At 46.7% G+C, this 17,496-nt stretch overlaps 1 protein-coding gene across 2 annotated transcripts in view; it reads left to right on the top strand.

Moving 5' to 3' along the window:
* Positions 1 to 266: 266 nt before the first annotated feature.
* The window catches only part of KDR (kinase insert domain receptor), a 33,134-nt gene continuing 15,904 nt past the window's right edge, over positions 267 to 17,496 (top strand). Inside the window, exons 1-19 of one of the 2 annotated variants that reach the window (XM_063336192.1) lie at positions 267 to 464; positions 2,032 to 2,122; positions 2,634 to 2,830; positions 4,001 to 4,125; positions 4,444 to 4,612; positions 5,855 to 5,994; positions 6,190 to 6,358; positions 7,748 to 7,859; positions 7,953 to 8,116; positions 8,959 to 9,115; positions 10,210 to 10,330; positions 10,924 to 11,032; positions 11,762 to 12,106; positions 13,014 to 13,160; positions 13,317 to 13,448; positions 15,103 to 15,209; positions 15,622 to 15,757; positions 16,030 to 16,134; positions 17,360 to 17,473. In XM_063336192.1, the coding sequence (XP_063192262.1) occupies positions 413 to 464; positions 2,032 to 2,122; positions 2,634 to 2,830; positions 4,001 to 4,125; positions 4,444 to 4,612; positions 5,855 to 5,994; positions 6,190 to 6,358; positions 7,748 to 7,859; positions 7,953 to 8,116; positions 8,959 to 9,115; positions 10,210 to 10,330; positions 10,924 to 11,032; positions 11,762 to 12,106; positions 13,014 to 13,160; positions 13,317 to 13,448; positions 15,103 to 15,209; positions 15,622 to 15,757; positions 16,030 to 16,134; positions 17,360 to 17,473 (2,692 nt within the window). In that variant the 5' untranslated portion in view covers positions 267 to 412. Of the gene's footprint in view, positions 498 to 2,031; positions 2,123 to 2,633; positions 2,831 to 4,000; positions 4,126 to 4,443; positions 4,613 to 5,854; positions 5,995 to 6,189; positions 6,359 to 7,747; positions 7,860 to 7,952; positions 8,117 to 8,958; positions 9,116 to 10,209; positions 10,331 to 10,923; positions 11,033 to 11,761; positions 12,107 to 13,013; positions 13,161 to 13,316; positions 13,449 to 15,102; positions 15,210 to 15,621; positions 15,758 to 16,029; positions 16,135 to 17,359; positions 17,474 to 17,496 lie in introns of both variants that reach the window. The other variant, XM_063336191.1, reaches the window with a different exon arrangement.

Genomic DNA, 17,496 nt, shown 5'->3' with positions numbered 1-17,496 from the left:
TATTTTTCTCAAGGGACCACCTCAGGAACTCCTCTTTCGGCAGTCCCTGGTTAATAATTGTGATTAAAAGGCACATTAGGGTCCCGGTCTCCGGGGAGGAGGGGGAGCTCTCGGGGCTCCACACCGGAGCATCCCCGCGGGGGCGTGGCCTGGGGCGGAGAGGGCGTGGCCTATGCATGGCGTAGGCGGTGCCTGGGGTGGGATGGGCGGGGCCACGGCGACAAGCCCCGCCCCCGGGGACAAGAGGGGCGGTGCTGCTGGCCGGGGTCCCGCATCCCCGCCGTGCGGCGAGCATCGGCTCGGCTCGGCTCGGCTCGGCTCGGCTCGGATAGGAGCGGTTCGGCTTGGATCGGCTCGGTTCGGCTGCTGGCCCGCCGGCGCCGTCGGGCCGAGGGTTGCCGGCGGCCGCGGGATGGAGCTCGGTGCGGCGCGGCTGCTGGCGGTCCTGCTGTGCCTGGCTCCCGGTAAGCCCTCGGAGAACCTTCGGCGAGACCCGGGTACGGCCCCTGCGGGAGCCGCCGGGGTCGGCGGTGGGTGAGCGGGTGCCGGGAAGGGCGCGGGTTTCCCTTGGGGTTGTCAGGGCTGGGGAGGAAGTGCGAGCCCCGGGTGGGATGCTGCGGGATTGCGGTCCTCCCCTCTCTCTCTCTCTCTCCCTCTCCCTCTCCTCTCCCATCCCATCCTCACCTCTCCCATCTCATCCTCTCTTCTCCCGTCCCATCCTCTCCTTTCCTCTCCTCTCCCGTCTAGTCCTCTCCTGTCCTTTCTCATCTCATCCTCTCCTCTCCTCTCCTCTCCTCTCCTCTCCTCTCCTCTCCTCTCCTCTCCTCTCCTCTCCTCTCCTCTCCTCTCCTCTCCTCTCCTCTCCTCTCCTCTCCTCTCCTCTCCTCTCCTCTCCTCTCCTCTCCTCTCCTCTCCTCTCCTCTCCTCTCCCTCTCCCTCTCCCTCTCCCTCTCCCTCTCCCTCTCCCTCTCCCTCTCCCTCTCCCTCTCCCTCTCCCTCTGCCTCTGCCTCTCCTCTCCCGTCCTCTTGCCCTCTCTCTCCTGCCTGGCCCGTCGGAGAGGGCTGCCTGACACGGCATAGCGTCCTGCTCACTTGGCTCCAGCATCAGGCGCCGTTTCCGAGAGCAAAATGTCCCTGGAGCCAAATGCGGGAAACCCGTCATCAGCGAAGAACCTGCTCGGGATGCCAGTGATTAAAGCGTGGGGAAATACTAGAGAAAACGGGAAGGTCCCGGTCTGGCAGCACTTTCTTGTTGCCCGTCGTAGCTGGCTGAGCTGTCCTGGTTGGGACTGGCTTGCCCCGATGAGGCGGGATTCCCGACAGTGATGGGAGCAGCCAGGGCAGAGGGAAAACCTCGCCCTGTGGCACTCAGAAATGTTGGGATGTTGCCTCTGAGAGAGCTCTGGCACCCAGATTGCAGCCCTCGCGAGCCCGGGCAGCTCGGGGTGGGCACCATGCAAGGCCCTGTGCGAATAAGGTCTGGCAGTAATGGATTTTTGCCTAACTGCTTAGGAGGAAAGAGATATCCTTAGAAAATCATGGGATAAAATAAATTCATGGGATCTCAAATTTGTGACAAACTGTAAAAATAGTTTCTTTACGTAATTCATTGATCAGCAGTCTCGAAGAACATAAGCATATGCAATTTATTATAAGAAAAGTTGGTAATCCCGTTCCCCAGGGAATGAGATCATCAGATGAAGGTTCACTTCGTTTCAATGTCCCACATCCTCTCGATAGACCTTGAAGTTGGCAACGCAAGAAAACAGGAACTCCACCCTGGCTGGCTGAATTGTAGTGCTCTGCAGCTAGCTCCTGACCATCTGCCTTTGCTTCCTGTTATGACAGAGTTTTTGAACTTTCTGGGATGTGTGAAAAGTCATTATTTACCCTTCACTGCTAAGTAGGTGATGTGAAAGCGTCCGCTTAAAACATGCTGCATATTCCTGTATTTAATGCTTTTCTGATTGAGTAGCATCTACTTGGTTTATTGGATTGATTTGAGTTTTTTTTTTTAACATGTTTTTGCAGGTTTATTTATTTCCCTGGATCAGCCAACCCTTAGCATCCAAAAAGATGTCCTCACAATAACTGCAAATGACACTCTAAATATTACTTGCAGGTAAGGGCAAATCTGTCCAGCCTGATTTTGACGGGGGTAATTTATGTAGTGAGGTTTTGTACAGAATCGCAGGTGATTCGGTCTATCTCCCTTCATCCCTCCTGTTTCTCCCGACTCCCTTCGTGCCTCCCCCCACCTCATTTTTCCTGGACAGACTTTAGGAACGATCTTAGAGGGCTGCAGCAAGGGAGAGCTGGGGAGCACAGGGTGGCCAGGAGGAGAAAGCGTCAGCCATGTCCGCCTGTAGCCCACTGGTGAGCCATGCTCGTCATGCTCCCTTTTGGGAGCTGTGTCACTTAGATTCGGCAGAACGCAAATCTCAAGTAGCTTCCTTATAGGTGTTAAGGTCAATTTACCTGAATTTACCCTATGGGGCTTGATGCTCCATGTGACGGGATGAAGGCCGTTCCTCTCCATAGCCGTAGAGGCTGGCAGGGTTGGGGTTGTCCACCTTGGCATCAGCACTGGTGCCCGTCACATGCTCACGCTCCTCTAACGTTTGCTTTCCCAGCGGTCAGAGGCCACTGGAATGGTCCTGGCCAAGCAACCAGAGCAGTGCCGAGAGGCGTATCTCCGTGACAGACTGCAGCGACGGCCCCTACTGCAAGACACTCACTGTCCTCAAAGTCATTGGCAATGACACAGGGGACTACAGGTGCCTTTACAGGGACAGCCAGGCAGCTACGACCATTTACGTCTACGTTCAAGGTAAGTGCTCACACAGCTCTTAGGTGGCTCTTCCCCTAGCCTCAGGAGAAAAAAGCGATACCAAGTATCTCAAAACGGTTTTGACATTGAAATTTATTAGCCCTAGTATTTTTGATCCTGTGAAACTTATTTTTCTTGTTTTCGTGTTGAGGAATTACATGCCAGTACGTGAGGAATTACAGTATGCTACTTGCCGTCAACAGAAACGCCTTTGTACCTGTAATTTTGAACTGACTGCAGCACTCGGTCTGCTCTTCTCCTCCACCCAGAACTTAGCATTCGTACATCTGCTGCGCTCTGAGCCTGTCCTCATGGACACAGAGCTATTACCGACCTCAGCAGGAGTTTCATACGAGGGAGAGATTGTTTATTTATAAAAAATAACAGATCCTATCCCTTTTGCAATTTGTACTGTCTGACACCATTAAAAAACCCCCAAAAAACCAAACCCCCAAACATGAACTTCCATACGTTTGCTGAACCGTCGTGGTAGAATCTATTGAGGTTGTAAGAGCAAAGTTTTCAACCTCAGGCCGTCACAGTGCAGCTGAGCATCCCAGGCGCTGCGAAGCCTCTAGTTAGATGCTCAGCTTCAGCGTATTCTGCACGTTCATCGCGGCAGCTGCCTTTTTGCACTCATGGCTTCCCATTCATTTTCTTATGCGCCCCGTTTCCTTTTTGTTGTTAACTTACCGCTCCCGTTTTGAAAAATGAGATGTTATTCTGTACATGGGTTAGCTTGTTTTATAAGATCATGAACTTTTTTTTTTTTTTTTTTTCTGTCTGACTTTGAAAAGGATGCTGCCATTGGGGGAGCCAATGCAGCATGTCACTACTTTTAACCGATATTTCCTGTAATACTTATGCAAGGAAAGTCACAGCAGGGTAAATCAGATTTTTGTCGGCACAAAGACTGCGGTGGCAGGAAGCTATTCTCCAAAGCGTGCACTGCTGCTGATAACTGTTTTGAGAATAATGATATTGTAAAGCTGGGGGGGGGGTGTCTGTGTGTCTGTCAAAGTATGTGCTCTCTATTTAGTGCCTTCATTTAAGTGTTTTACCAACAAAACTGATTTCAGAAGAAATAGACAGGGAAAGACAAAATTGGAAAAGTTTCCTCCCTAATCATGCGACAAATAATATCCATTTACCGATTGAATATTCTTCTAGATTACAGATCTCCGTTTGTGACTTCAGTTAGCGATCAGCTCGGCATCGTGTACATCACTAAGAATAAAACCGTGGTAGTGCCGTGCCTCGGAACCGTATCAAATCTCAACGTATCCCTACATGCGGTAAGGAAAAAGCCCATTATTGTTTTAAGAGTTAGTTGAAATCACTGTGACATAAATACATTTCTTAAACATTTCCTTCCATCCTTGGGAATTTTACAGCCTGTGATTACAAGGTGAGTGCTGTAACTGTACCCATCCACGATCCTGCGCTCTCAAAGCGTGGAGGGATTGCCTGTCAAAGGGAGATTGCCTGAGCTCGGATGTTAAAACTGGGGTCCCGCGGTTACGGAAAATGTTGGACTTGAAAATTCAGGGTTGTTTGATTTTATTTTTTTTTTTGGTAAATCTGATTGTGTATTTTATCAATATTTCAAACAGAAATATCCAGAAAAGATATTTGTTCCTGATGGTAAATCGATTTCATGGAACAATAAGAAAGGCTTCACTATACCCAGTCATTTAATCAACTACGCGGGCATGGTCTTCTGTGAAGCTAAAATAGATGATGAAAGCTACCAGTCTGTGATATACATAGTCGCAGTTGTAGGTAAGCCAAAGGTTTTTGTTTTTTTCTCTATAGCCAAAGTTATTTTGCTCACTACAACATACTGAACCAATTACACTTGGTTGGACTCGGGGTTATTCAATACTGACAATGCAGCTAATGCAAAATGGATGCTGTGATAGATATTACTTTTCTTTTAAATGCGAAGTATTGTGTTCTTTCTGGTTGATCACTGGGATAAGTGCTTCTATTTTTAGTGTTTTACAAAGATGCCAGGGATTATTTCTTTTTCCTAACAATGCAAGCCTTTTTCCTGAAATCACTCTGTTCTGTACTTTATTCACTTATCCAGGATCCAAGTCATAGTTGAAGGGAACTAGAGGCAGGCATCCATCAGCAGCAGATGGGAGGGAGTTGCTCCGAGGGGCTACCAAGGGAATGGGGGGTCTGAAGGTTGCACTAGGAGCTAGCTTGTCTTCTCTCCTTCAGACCTGTGTCCTGACTCTCACAGGGGTTTATGCTCTCCTGGTGTATTTTATCAGCTGTTCATCAAAACCCAGTAATAATGTGATGATTGTGCGGAGGCTCGAGTCTCAGCTGAAACTGCATCTCTTCCTCTTTTTGGCTGAGGACACGGTGACCACCTTATGCGGCCAGGTGGCACCAAGGCAGTCTCGCCTTGCCTGGCAGGAAAGGCATAGCAGCCCTCCAGCCCTGACTCGGTGCCGCAGGCTCTTGCTTCCCCACCAGATTCATGAGTCCTCGCTCTGGCTTGGAGCAAATTCAGAATTTCTGCAGAATTTCTGCTTTCAGAATATTCTGTTTCGGAATGTTTTAAATATTTTATTGCACAAAGTAAACCTTGGATAATTTTGCCAGTGTCGGACTGTTGTTCTTGATAAAGTTCCTGCTCGCTGCTGGGGAGGGGGATGTATCTCCTTTAGTTTCAGGTCTCACCTGAAAGGGTGAGAAGATTGTGTCTAAGCCAGAGGAACGGTGTGGGTCGCCATCTCCTGCCAGGGGGGCTCTGGTCAAGTGCATTCATGCTGCTGTGCCATGTCTGACGTGGCTCTCGGGTGTGAACTGCTCAGAGCAGGCACATCCCTTCCCTCCAGGCTCCTTTGTACCACCATCATCGTGCTGTGCTTGAGGCATCAAGGGGCCTCTTTGTAGTTGGGGTTTCGGTGGGACTTTTGGTGAATTCACTGGGAAATTTGGTGCCGAGAGCTGTAAAGAAACCTATTTTTACCCCCATGTTTTGTGTGTGCCTTCTTCTCCCTCTAGGATACCGCATTTATGACCTGACGATGAGCCCGCACTACCAAGTAGAGCTGGCAGTGGGAGAAAAGCTTGTTCTCAACTGCACCGTAAGGACGGAGCTGAACGTAGGAATCGATTTTAGATGGGACTACCCATCCATCAAGGTAATTCCATAATAACTTAAAGGTGCCAAGATCACAATGGAATTTGATGTAGGTATAATGCCGCTCCCTCCTTTATAATATTGACAAAGCAGATGGTGATGCACAAAGAAATTGCTTGTCTATACAGGTGTGCAAAAGGTGACAGGAGGAATTACAATAAAATTCCCCAAAACATCTGTCTTTTATCTATTACAGGAAAAACGTGCCACCATAAGGGATTTAAAAACCACTGCAGGAGAAGTAAAGAAGTTTGTAAGCACTCTTACCATCGACAGCGTGTCCTTAAGTGACAAAGGTCGATATACTTGCGCAGCATCCAGCGGTCGTATGAACATGAAAAACAGCAGTTACTTCATTATCCATGGTACGGCATCTTCCACTTCGGTTTTGTTGGTTGCTTCAGATTTGGGATTGATTACTGGGATGCAGAAGAAGGCGTTTCACAGAAATGAACCAAACTGCAGCTACAGTATTTCTCTTGCAGCCACTATAGGATTATTTTTATACCACAAGCTTAGCTAATAATAAGGATGCTGAAAGCTGTAGGATAGGAAAATGGGCAGCAAAGTAAACTGAGGTAAGCTTCTGGTCCTCTTCTGGGTTGACCTCCTTGAGGTCCCGTAAAGCTGAATTTGTGTAGATGACTTTGTATAAAGGTTGGCTGTTCTCACTCCAGGTGAGCTTAGGCTGGATTCTGGTGGCTCTGCGGGACAAGAGTCTGGGTGGGCGTGAATGAAGCTAGGAAAATAAAACTTTGAACTTTTACATTATGAATAGATGAATCAAATGGAGTTTTAGTTGTAAGGAAATGATGCAAAGGAAGCAACTTTGGCTAAGTGCATAGATAAGTACGAGGCCACATCCTACAGCCTGTTCTCAAGCCCCTCTTGGGCACAGCCCCAGCAGCTCCACAAGCTTACCTCGAGAAAAAAAATTGCCAGCATGAGAATGGCCCATTTTTAATCACTGACTCAGACAAAAGGGTTTATATTTTCAAGGAGACTGGTTTTCCTGAGGTCTGATTTCAGGGGCCAGAATATTAATGGCTCTTTTTCTTTTCTTTTCTTTTTTTTTTTTTAAAAACTTTCAAACTTACTACGTGGCACAGGGATTCAAGATAGAATCAATTTTTCCCTTGGGTTCTTTCTGTTTCTCTTCAGGAGCCAAAACCAGATCATGTGCTATAGTGAGTGTACCAGATATTGAGTCCACACCATCCTAAATCTTAGCCAAAAGGCTAATCGCTGCCTTAGTCGGAATGCAAGTTTGTAGCTTATAACAAGTAACGTAAATCATTTCAAAGTATTCTGTGACTGCAGCAGTCCAAATGCATACTTGAGGAGAGGCTGAAAGTCTCTAAGTTTATCACATTGTAGTTTTGAATACTGTTATTTCCTGGAATGAGTAGATCAAGCCAGTTTTATGATATTTATTTATTTACTTACTTACTTATGTATGTATATTGGTCTGGCAGTTGGTGCACCATCCTGAAAGCCGAGTCTTGTCTCTGCTTTCCAGAGCCCCCCACTGGGGAAACTGGTCCCCTCCTCCATGCGAGGGAAAGGACCGGGTTTTCATGGTGGGTCCAGAGCCCACCAGTTCTCTCCAGATCCCAGTTTGGAGCCAACTGTGCTTCGCCAGTGGCATCCTGTCACTGTCCTCTATTTGTCATCTGCTGTTAAGTGCTAACCCAAACGGAGACCACTTATGCTTTTGTCCAAGTGGAAAGGCAATTTCATTTAATTCTTTGCAGAAAGTCCTTTCATTCACCTGGAGAGGATGGAGAATGTGGTCGAGACAAGGCTAGGCGATACAGTCAAAATTCCCGTCAAGTTTAAAGGATATCCTCCACCAGAGGCAAAATGGTAAGAATCGGGACACAAGCTATTTGGAAAACTGAGCTATTCTTCGTCAAGGTAAATCTCTTAAGTATTCAAAGCGCTGTGTGCTTTCTTCAGGTATAAAAATGGAAAAGCCATCAACGCAAATCATACAGTTAGACTTGGCTACACATTAGTGATCGCTGAAGCAACTGAAAAGGACACTGGGAATTACACCGTTGTCCTTACAAACCCTACTAACAAGATGCAGAAGAGACATACCTTTACCCTGCTTGTGAATGGTAAGTGGCGCACCAAAGGGGTACCTTTCTTTCACGTGTGGGTGTCGTGTATTACCCTTCCTGTGATTAAATTCATCCCAGAGCTATGAAGGCTGGGGTGGGTGGCCGGGAGGAGAGCACTTGAACCTCAGCCCAGGGAGGGCAGAGGTGGCCCGTCTCTCCTGGCCCCAGGACGTGCCGCTCGAGAGGCTGCAGGCTTCTGGTGTTGTTGTGATGATACTTTGTGTGGGTGTTTTTTTTTGTTTTCTGTATATTATTTCTTTGCCTCTGCATCCTGCTCTTTTCCTGCCCTCCTTGCTGGCCGTGCTGCCGGAGTCCTCCCCCACCCTGCTCCATCCTGGCCCTCTCCCGCCTCGCCCATCCTTCCTGCCCCACGCGGGCTGTCCCTCCTCTTCTGCCCTGCCCCGTGCAACCCTCCTCCTCCTCCTCCTCCTCCTCTTCTTCCTCCTCTCTGCTCACCAGGAAACAGCCTAGCCCACATGCTTTGAAGACAGCAGGTCTTGGGAAGGGCAGCAGGGCTACGTGCAGTGGGATCCGGACTGGGGAATTATATGCATTTAATGGTTGGGCATGGTGGTGGGAGGCTGGGGGCTGCATTTTAAACCAGAAGGTAACGGAGGAAGATTTTATAGGAGATCCTTAAGCATTGCATCTTGAGGGCCTGGTCCTCATGGTGTTGGGCAGGTCCACCCCTTCCCAACACGCTCTTGGAGATGCTCTGCCTTGTGCTCAGGTGTGGGGCACGGCATGAATTCGTCGCTGTGGGTCTATTGCAGTGCCGTTGGAGAGCGATAGATATGTTGATGGTAGTGGGAGGTGTAACCTGCTGCTCTCTCCTCCAGTTCCCCCTCAGATAGGTGAGAACGCGCTGCTGGCCCCCGTCGACTCCTACAAGTACGGTTCGACGCAGGTGCTCACCTGCACCATCTACGCTGTCCCACCGCCCACCACCGTCCTCTGGCACTGGCAGCTGGAGGAGGAGTGCACCTTCAGCCCCCAGTGAGTGCTAAGCCATCTTCTGTGGCAGACACAGCTATTGAGGGATGGTTGGGTTGGGTTGGGGTTATTTTTTCGGTGCATCCCTTGTCCGGGCTTGTTAGCGAGTACAAACCCAATGGCCAACGAAGAAAAGATTCTTGTCCTTAATAGACAGTGTTGCAGGCAGGCTCTGCCAAGGTCATCGTTGTCGGCAGAGGCAAGGGCCACCCGCAGCGAGGAGCCGGCAGCGCCTCCGTGTTGCCATCGTGCCTTCTTGAAGGGCGTCTTGGCTTGCTCGGAGTTTCAATCTGCATGACCTCCCGTCGGATCTCCTCATGAGCTGCAGGCTCAAAACTCCATCCCAAACAGAGGAAATTTGCTGTTTATGCTAATTACGGATCCTTGCGGTGTTCTCTTTTTTTTTTTTTTTCTTACGCTAAAGTGCTGAATGTGACGGTGCTCTTTATCTGTGTGAAAGTGTATCTGGGAGGAAGTGCACTGATTGATGTTGGGGAATGATAGAGAGAGTGCCCGACTGAGATTCATGCAGCTTCCCTTATCTGGGCCTGCCATAAGCCCAGATTTCCTTTAAAAAAAAAAAAAAAGCCAGAAAAAAAAAAGCATTCTTCTTTCCTGTTGTTGTTTTTAAAATGATTTCCACTAGTTTCTTCCTTTGGTGCTTGGTTGCTTCCTACACAATGGCTACTGTCCTCAAGAAATTCTTGTAGGGAGTTCAGTGATTTCTGTGTCTCTCTGTCTTCCTTTGAACTAAATTAACTTGAATCATCCATTTATGAATGGAGGTTTGTTCCCAGAATAGCTGCTTCCCTCCGAGCATCCTGATTGAGCTGACACAGGCAGATTAATTAGGAAATTCACCTTTAGGCTTGGGGGTTCCTTATTTTACAGAGCGCAAAGGTCTCAGAAGGTTATAGAGTGCAATTTAATAGAAATATTTCCATAAACGTAGTCTTCCCTCCCAGATGCAGGCTGTAGCCAGTGATGCATCTGATTTATAGATAAATATCTGCATATTATAAAGAAAGCACAAAACCACTTTCTTGAAGGGTGAATATTTGTCGTATCTAACGTATATATCTCTACTTATACCTCAGGAAAGTCCGCTCAGGAGCCAATCCGTACGCATGCAGAAGATGGAAAGTGATCTCAGAGAGAAAGGGTGGGAATCAGGTCGAAATTAAGCACCGAGTCGTTACTATTGCTGGGAAAACAAAGGTGAGCAAGATTTTCTTTTCTGTTGGCTGGGGATGATTGGCCCTGTTCAGCAGTCCACATATCTGGAAACATTTCGCTAGAGATGGGACTCTTTTCACCTATAGCTAAACTGGGTGTGTGCTCCCAGCTGGCTGTGGAAGCTCCTACTGAAGCCAGTCAGCAGAGACACACATTTTCAAGTCCTTTAGACGCTGACCCCAAGTGAGTCTCCATTGACGAACAGAACTTAGATTCCAGCGCTTACCTTTTAGCGGTCTGAAATTAATTGAGTTAATCTTGCCAATAACTGCAATAGGGAGAAGATGGAGAGACCGAAGAGCAAAAAGAGTTGTGGGTGCAGCATTTATTAACGCAGATACCAAAGTCTGCCTTCCGGCAGGCTGCTTTTTCTTGTTTTCTTTTGCCTGATTGTTACACACTTAAGGACAAAAATGTAGACTGTGCTCCTGCCGTGCCATGGATTTGTGCTCTGGGGGGATTTTTGGTTGGGCAGGTACCTGCAGAGCACTTTGCTGAGCTGTCGGGGCGGTCAGGCTCCGGGACGCGCTTTAGCACTGATGCAATATGAAATGGCTCGATTGTTCTTTTTGTAGACTGTGAGCACCCTCGTGATTCAAGCAGCGAACGTGTCTGCTTTGTATAGATGTATGGCTACGAACAGAGCTGGGTCAAGCGAGAGAGTTATCTCCTTTCATGTGACCAGTAAGTATACCCTCTTGAGGCCAGCCATGTTAAATTGGTGTTATTTCATCTGTTTCACTAATGGCAGGTGCTTCAACATTGTTGTCTGGTTCCTGTCCTTTATAAAATCCTTTCCTTCTTTAGGAATTTAGGTTTTCCTAATGCAGCCTTTAAAGTCAGCACTGAACTTCAGCCAAGTGATTAGCTCTGCTGGCATCAGTGGAGTGGCAGTCCCCTGAAAATGGTGCAAAACGGGCACCGTTGTGCTGAAAGTGATTGCAGTCGCTGAAAAGAGCTACAGAGAAATTATGGTAGTGTCACAAAATGAGTAAAGATCTACTGTAAGAGCTAAGGCTAGAGTTTTCGAAACCAATGGCAAAGAGCTTCTGTCTCCTTGAAAATCAGTCCCTGTATTCACAAGCCGAAATATTATTTTAATCCAAGTCTAAAAATGAACTATATGATAATGCTAAGAATCATCTTAGGATGCTCTAAGTTTCTACAGGACGAGGAACTGTATTGATTACACAGGCCTGCCTTTGATCCATTTTAAATGTATTGCTTTTAATGAGATTGTACTCTGTAGATGATTGATTGATTGATTGATTGATTTTTTCCGTATTTTGTTTCCTTATTTACAATTGGATAAGGTCAGGATAAGGCTATATTTGTAAAAAGGCTTTTTCAAGTTAGCATGGGCGACAAAATGGGCAACCTAATAGGAATTCCTTTTACTTTTTTAACTTGCAGGGGGACTTGAAATTAATCTCCAGCCTCGGAATCAACTGACAGAGAAGGACAACATGTCCTTGCAATGCACGGCAGACAAATTCACCTTTGAGAAGCTATCGTGGTACAAACTCAGCGCTCACGCTTCACAGACTCCCTTTGGAGGGCTGCCCATGCCCGTTTGCAAGAACCTCAATGCTCTCCAGAAGCTGAATGCGACGGTTTCAAACACCAACGGTGAAAATGTCACCTTAGAGCTCATCCTCCGTAACATCTCCCTCCAGGATGGAGGAGACTACGTTTGCATCGCTCAGGACAAGAAGGCTAAAACACAGCACTGCCTGGTGAAGCACCTTACTGTCCAAGGTACAAGATCTCTCACTGTCCACCAAAATGGGTGGCTGCGTATGAAAATAATTGCAGTAGTGTCAGTTTTTGGTATCTTCAGGTCTTGCGTGTGTTGGCTTAATGGTGCACTCAGTTTGTTAAATAGGTTTAGACCATTTGTTGTAACACACAGGCGTGGGGCTTGTCTGGGCAGAAGGGACTTACTATTTCCTCAGTACCAGTGAGGAAACACTAAGCGAGCCACCGTGCTGAGCAAGGAGACGAGTCTGGCTTTTGCCCAAACAATGGCACATGTTTAGCTCAATAGCTTCTCAGTTTCACTTTTCCCTCTAGCTGTATGTGATGTGTATGTTCATGGCGTTAAAGCTACTGCTTCGTGTCACTGGCTCTTGAGGTTGAAGTTGTGTCTATAACTTAAAACCCTCATGAAGTGATGCCGGTATTCAGGCGCAAGGAATGCAAGGGGTTAATCAATCAGCTTTTCCCACAAATAGGGGTGACTTTGCTCTGGGGCCTCGATGTCTAAGCTGGTTAGGCAGATTCAGAAAAATACCTGTGCATGTTCATGGGCTGTCCCGAATGGATGTCTGATGGATGTCCATCAGACAGTATCAGACTTCTCGTAATGATCCTGGAAATGGAAATGCGAGGGAAGCAATTTCTCACCTATTCCTTCTTCCTTCAGCAGCCTGAGCAGTTACAAATTAAACCATCTAAGGCGGGTTATATCAATACTGCTAAAATTTTCTTGGCTATTATCATTTTTTCATGTTATGTGGAAGTTTAATTATGATCTTAACGTGACCGCTGTGGCTGTTGGTGTTATAAAAGGATTTGAGTGCGTAGAGTGTGATCAAGTGCTATTACTGCAAAAATGGATGCTTTCTTTGTGGTCAGTAATTTTGCCATATTTTCAAACCAACAGAGCCCATGGCACCCACAATTGTAGGAAATCTGGAAAATCAAACAACAAACATTGGGGAAACCATAGAAGTGTCATGCACAGCGAACGGCATTCCTCCTCCAAACATCATGTGGTTTAAAAATAATGAAACCCTTGTTGAAGATTCAGGTGAGGATTGCTCCTTTGCTATGAATTTTCTATCACTTAAGGGCTTTCTTTCCTGGGACTCTCTGCTGATTTTCACCACGAAGAGCCGCATTTTGAATTTTTAACGCAAAGTGACATAAAAATAGCGGAACTAAGAATCGTGGTTTTTTTTCCCAGGTATTGTTTTGAAAGATGGAAACAAAACACTAACCATACGTCGGGTGAGGAAAGAAGACGGAGGGCAATACACCTGCCTTGCCTGCAACGTCCTCGGATGCAGAAAAGCAGAGGCTTTTTTTTCAGTGGAAGGTTAGTGTTAGCTTCTTTCCTGATTGTGCATGAAATCTTTATAATCACTAAAAGGAAAATCTACTGGCTATCTGGATCGGAGATCTGAAAATACACCGTGAGATTTGCGAGAAATCCTGACCATTCCTATCAAGCTCCAATTGGGTGCTGTCATAGCAATCATAATCCCAGCTGTTGGTGATGCTTTCCTCTCCACAAAGTTGTTTAGTGCTTTTCAAAAAAAAAAAAGCTGTATCTGTCTTGCTTGTGGTTGTAAAGAAAACTCTGACAGTCTACATTCCATGGAAACCCATGCAACAGTCTAGGTAAACCTGCAGATATCCTTGGGCATCTCTATTGTCTTGGTAACAAAATTGTCATACTGTGTTTTTTAACAGTTGTAACTTTTTAAACTATGTAATTGTAGCATCTAAGAAAAAACAAGTGAAGTCTTTGTGCAATCTGTTGTGATTCCTGTCCCATTTTGGTGATAGGAACAGGTAGTAGGTTTAGGGTGGGGGACTCCAGCCTTAGTCCACCCAGCTCTGAAAGCAGCGTTTGTGAGACCCTTCTCTCATGTGTTCCAGTCCTATTGTGGCACACCAAAATGCAATTTGCAATGATAAACAATAAATCCTAACAAGAGGTTAGTCTGCAGTCTGAGTAGCTGGAACCACGATGGACTTTCCGCCAAGAGCTTCAATGAGAAGCCTCGAACTAAATGCTCCTTGCCCTTCATATTGGTGCATTTTCAAAATTTAGGCACTGATTCCTTCACAAACCTCTGTCTTATAAGTCAGGGTGATTGTCCGATCTGTTCCGTTAAGGTAATTAAAGCAGTATCCTGTTATTCTTATAGGTCCCATAAGGACATTAAGATGTTGGGCAATGTGCTTACGTGGGGTGGAAATTATCTGCAGCTGACATCAATGTAGATTTCAGCTGATGCGGGAAATATGGCTGGGGCACGTCTGTAAAAGTTGGAAGTCTGTGTAGGGCATACTGTTTCACTCCAGGAAATTTATAGTGCAGCTCATTGGGGTGACGCAAGGGAGTGTGCTATTGTGTAGGAAAATCTGTACGGTTCGAGGGATGAAATACAGGAGCATGATGTGGGGAATGGGAGATGAGAAAGGGAGCTACCCTTGCTCATTAAGCGATGTTCAAGTGCTATCTGCTAGAGACTATTTTACTGGAAAAAGGATGTTGTAAATAAGTCCTTATTTTCATGTGTTGTTGTAGAACCACATTTTTTCATGCCCCAGATGAAGCATGTAAAGAGACAAGAGAGAGATTGTTCTCTCAGCACTTATTTACTGTATGACGGGGCTTTTTTCAGTTTCTGGAGAAGGAGTCATTGATCTTGAGCATTCCAAAAAAATTTCTTTTTAAAATGTGAAATTTTACTTTTATTATTTTCCAAAGGTCCAGCTAATGTCCTTGGAGCAAAGCTGATGGTAAGAAATCAGGTGGTGTGTAAACCAGCACGAAACTTAGCGAAATATTCCAACATAAAACCCCAAGCGTTTTGTTTTGTTTTACTTTTGTTTTCTTGCTCCGTGTTGCACTTTTAAAACGAACCTTCAGAACAAGGACCTCCATTCTCTACTTTAATGAATGAACAAAACCAATACGCTTCCAACTATCACTTAGATATTCATTTATTTCTTCCCAGGCGCTGAAGAGAAAACAAATCTGGAGCTCATTATCCTCGTTGGCACTGCAGTGATTGCCATGTTCTTCTGGTTGCTTCTTGTAATCATCCTCCGGACCGTTAAGCGGGTAATGAAAAAATTCTCGTCCTGTCCTATCGGCACTGGTCTTGCATGACAAATGAGAGCTGACTTGAGGCCTTTTGTGTTGTTTCTTTTCATTGTTCTTAAATCAACAGACACATTTTTTCTCTCCATGCCGTAACATTCTTGACTGGAACCGGGGGCACAGAAATTTGTTTTTAATTGAACAGGCCCTTGCAAGAGGAAAAAAAAAATGTTTCAGCTGGTTTTGTTTATTAAAAAAAAAAAAAATAAGTGCAAGTAATTAACGATGATCGCACTTATGATGACATGGTGTAGGGGAATGGTAGCCTGGCATTTCTGGGAACTAGTGAAACACTGCAAAGTGAGAAAATGGCACTTTGCCTGCACATGGCCAGCAAGAAATCTGTGCAACTGCAACTAATGTCATTTTCCAGGCCAACGGAGGGGACATGAAGACTGGCTACTTGTCAATCATCATGGATCCTGATGAAGTCCCTATAGACGAGCACTGCGAACGGCTCCCGTATGATGCCAGCAAGTGGGAGTTTCCCAGAGACCGGCTAAAGCTAGGTGTGTCTTCATCGCACGGGCCGTTTAGTGATGCTGCAGCCAGCCCTGTGCTGGGGGGAGGTTCAGGTCCTGGCTTGCCGCGGGGCTGCCCTGATGCAGGACTCCCCGGGTGGACTCTGTGGTCCCGTAGGATATAGTGCATCCTCTCCCCATTATCAGCCCTCTGTTGATTTCTGGCACATAAACTCAGTTTAGAGTTGCTGTTTATTCTGCCTCTTTTGCCCACTGTGCCAGGCAAATAAATCGGAGTGTGTTCGTCTTCTCACTTCAAGGTAAACCTCTTGGGCGTGGAGCTTTTGGCCAGGTCATAGAAGCAGACGCGTTTGGGATCGACAAAACCGCTACCTGCAAAACAGTGGCAGTCAAGATGCTTAAAGGTAAAAATGGTGACTAAAACTTCACCTCGAATACACGATAGGAGGATAATTGCCAATACTATAAGCAGTAGATAGAAAAAAATCAAAATGTTTGTACCAATGGTGTATACAGGTTTAGCTTAACCGTTGGTGTCATGAAGCAATGATTAGGGAAAGCACATGCCTTTCCCTCATCGATAACGGGAGCAATGTGACTGTGGTTTCTTAGCCATCCATTTGTAGTTCTACTCAGGTTCAGAACATAAACTTGCTCCTGCAAGCAATTTGCACGTGTCCGTTTTTGCCTTATTCAGCCTGGTAGGGAGCTTTCTGCAAGTCTCAGACAATGGCTTCGGCACGCTCCAAAATGAGTCGTAGTTTTGAACAGCTTTCTCCTCACTTTAAAGCGTATTATAGTGCCTCGCATTTGCCACAGAAAAGTTGAAAGCTGCGTTTCTCAGACACAGGGTTCCTGAAGAGGACGTAGCTGGGGCTGCAAAATGGGGCTTCCAACAGCTGGGGGGCTGTATCCCACCCTCTGTACCGGAGGAAGGGTGGGAAAGCCGGGGGATTTCTGACAGCGCAGTGTGAGCAGTTGAAGACCTGTTGCAGACTCGTTGCAATGGGATGAGGGTTTAGTAATGACTATAAAAGTGGGAAACCCTGTCCCTCTAGTTTCCCAGTGCTCAGGCAGCCTGCAGAGAGCTGCCTCCTCTGCCCTTCTCTCCCCACTGCGTCGGCTCTTTCCTCCTCCCCTTCTATCCCTGCGGGATGAGGACACCAGCCACGTCTCCAGGCTTTTGGTGAGGCTGCAGGGTCAGGCATGTTTGGCCTTGGCCCTATCCCCCCCAGTCCGTGGACCCATTGGACCCTTAATGTGGACCCCAGCAACAGCAATGGGACAATAATATTTCTAACTCTTCTTGGCTGGGAGGGTCAAACAGCAGAGTGCAAACTGCTCAGAAGGTCTGGAGGAAAAAAGATGCCTGCTCATCTGGGTTGTTTGTGTCCCTGTTCGGATGTACTGCCCTTGGCAAACTTTGGAAAGTGTTTAAAAGCAGAGCAAACCCAACCCTATCATGCACGTTCCTAGCTTTCTTCAGTGTCCCGCAGCATGGCTGACCCAGGCTACCAACCAACAAGACTTCTCACTAGGTGGGCTGGAAAAATAACAGAAGAAAACACAGAGGAGGGGAAAACCTTTCTGTCTGTGATGCTCCTGATCTGTGTTGTTTTACCTCCGCAGAGGGTGCGACCCATAGTGAGCACAGAGCTCTTATGTCAGAGCTGAAGATCCTCATTCATATTGGCCATCATCTCAACGTTGTCAATTTACTTGGAGCCTGCACAAAGCCCGGAGGTGAGTAACTTCTCACTGTTACT

This window comes from Chroicocephalus ridibundus, chromosome 5 (genome assembly GCF_963924245.1).
Source record: "Chroicocephalus ridibundus chromosome 5, bChrRid1.1, whole genome shotgun sequence".
NCBI lineage: Eukaryota > Metazoa > Chordata > Aves > Charadriiformes > Laridae > Chroicocephalus > Chroicocephalus ridibundus.
This window is presented reverse-complemented; position numbering and strand designations above follow the sequence as displayed.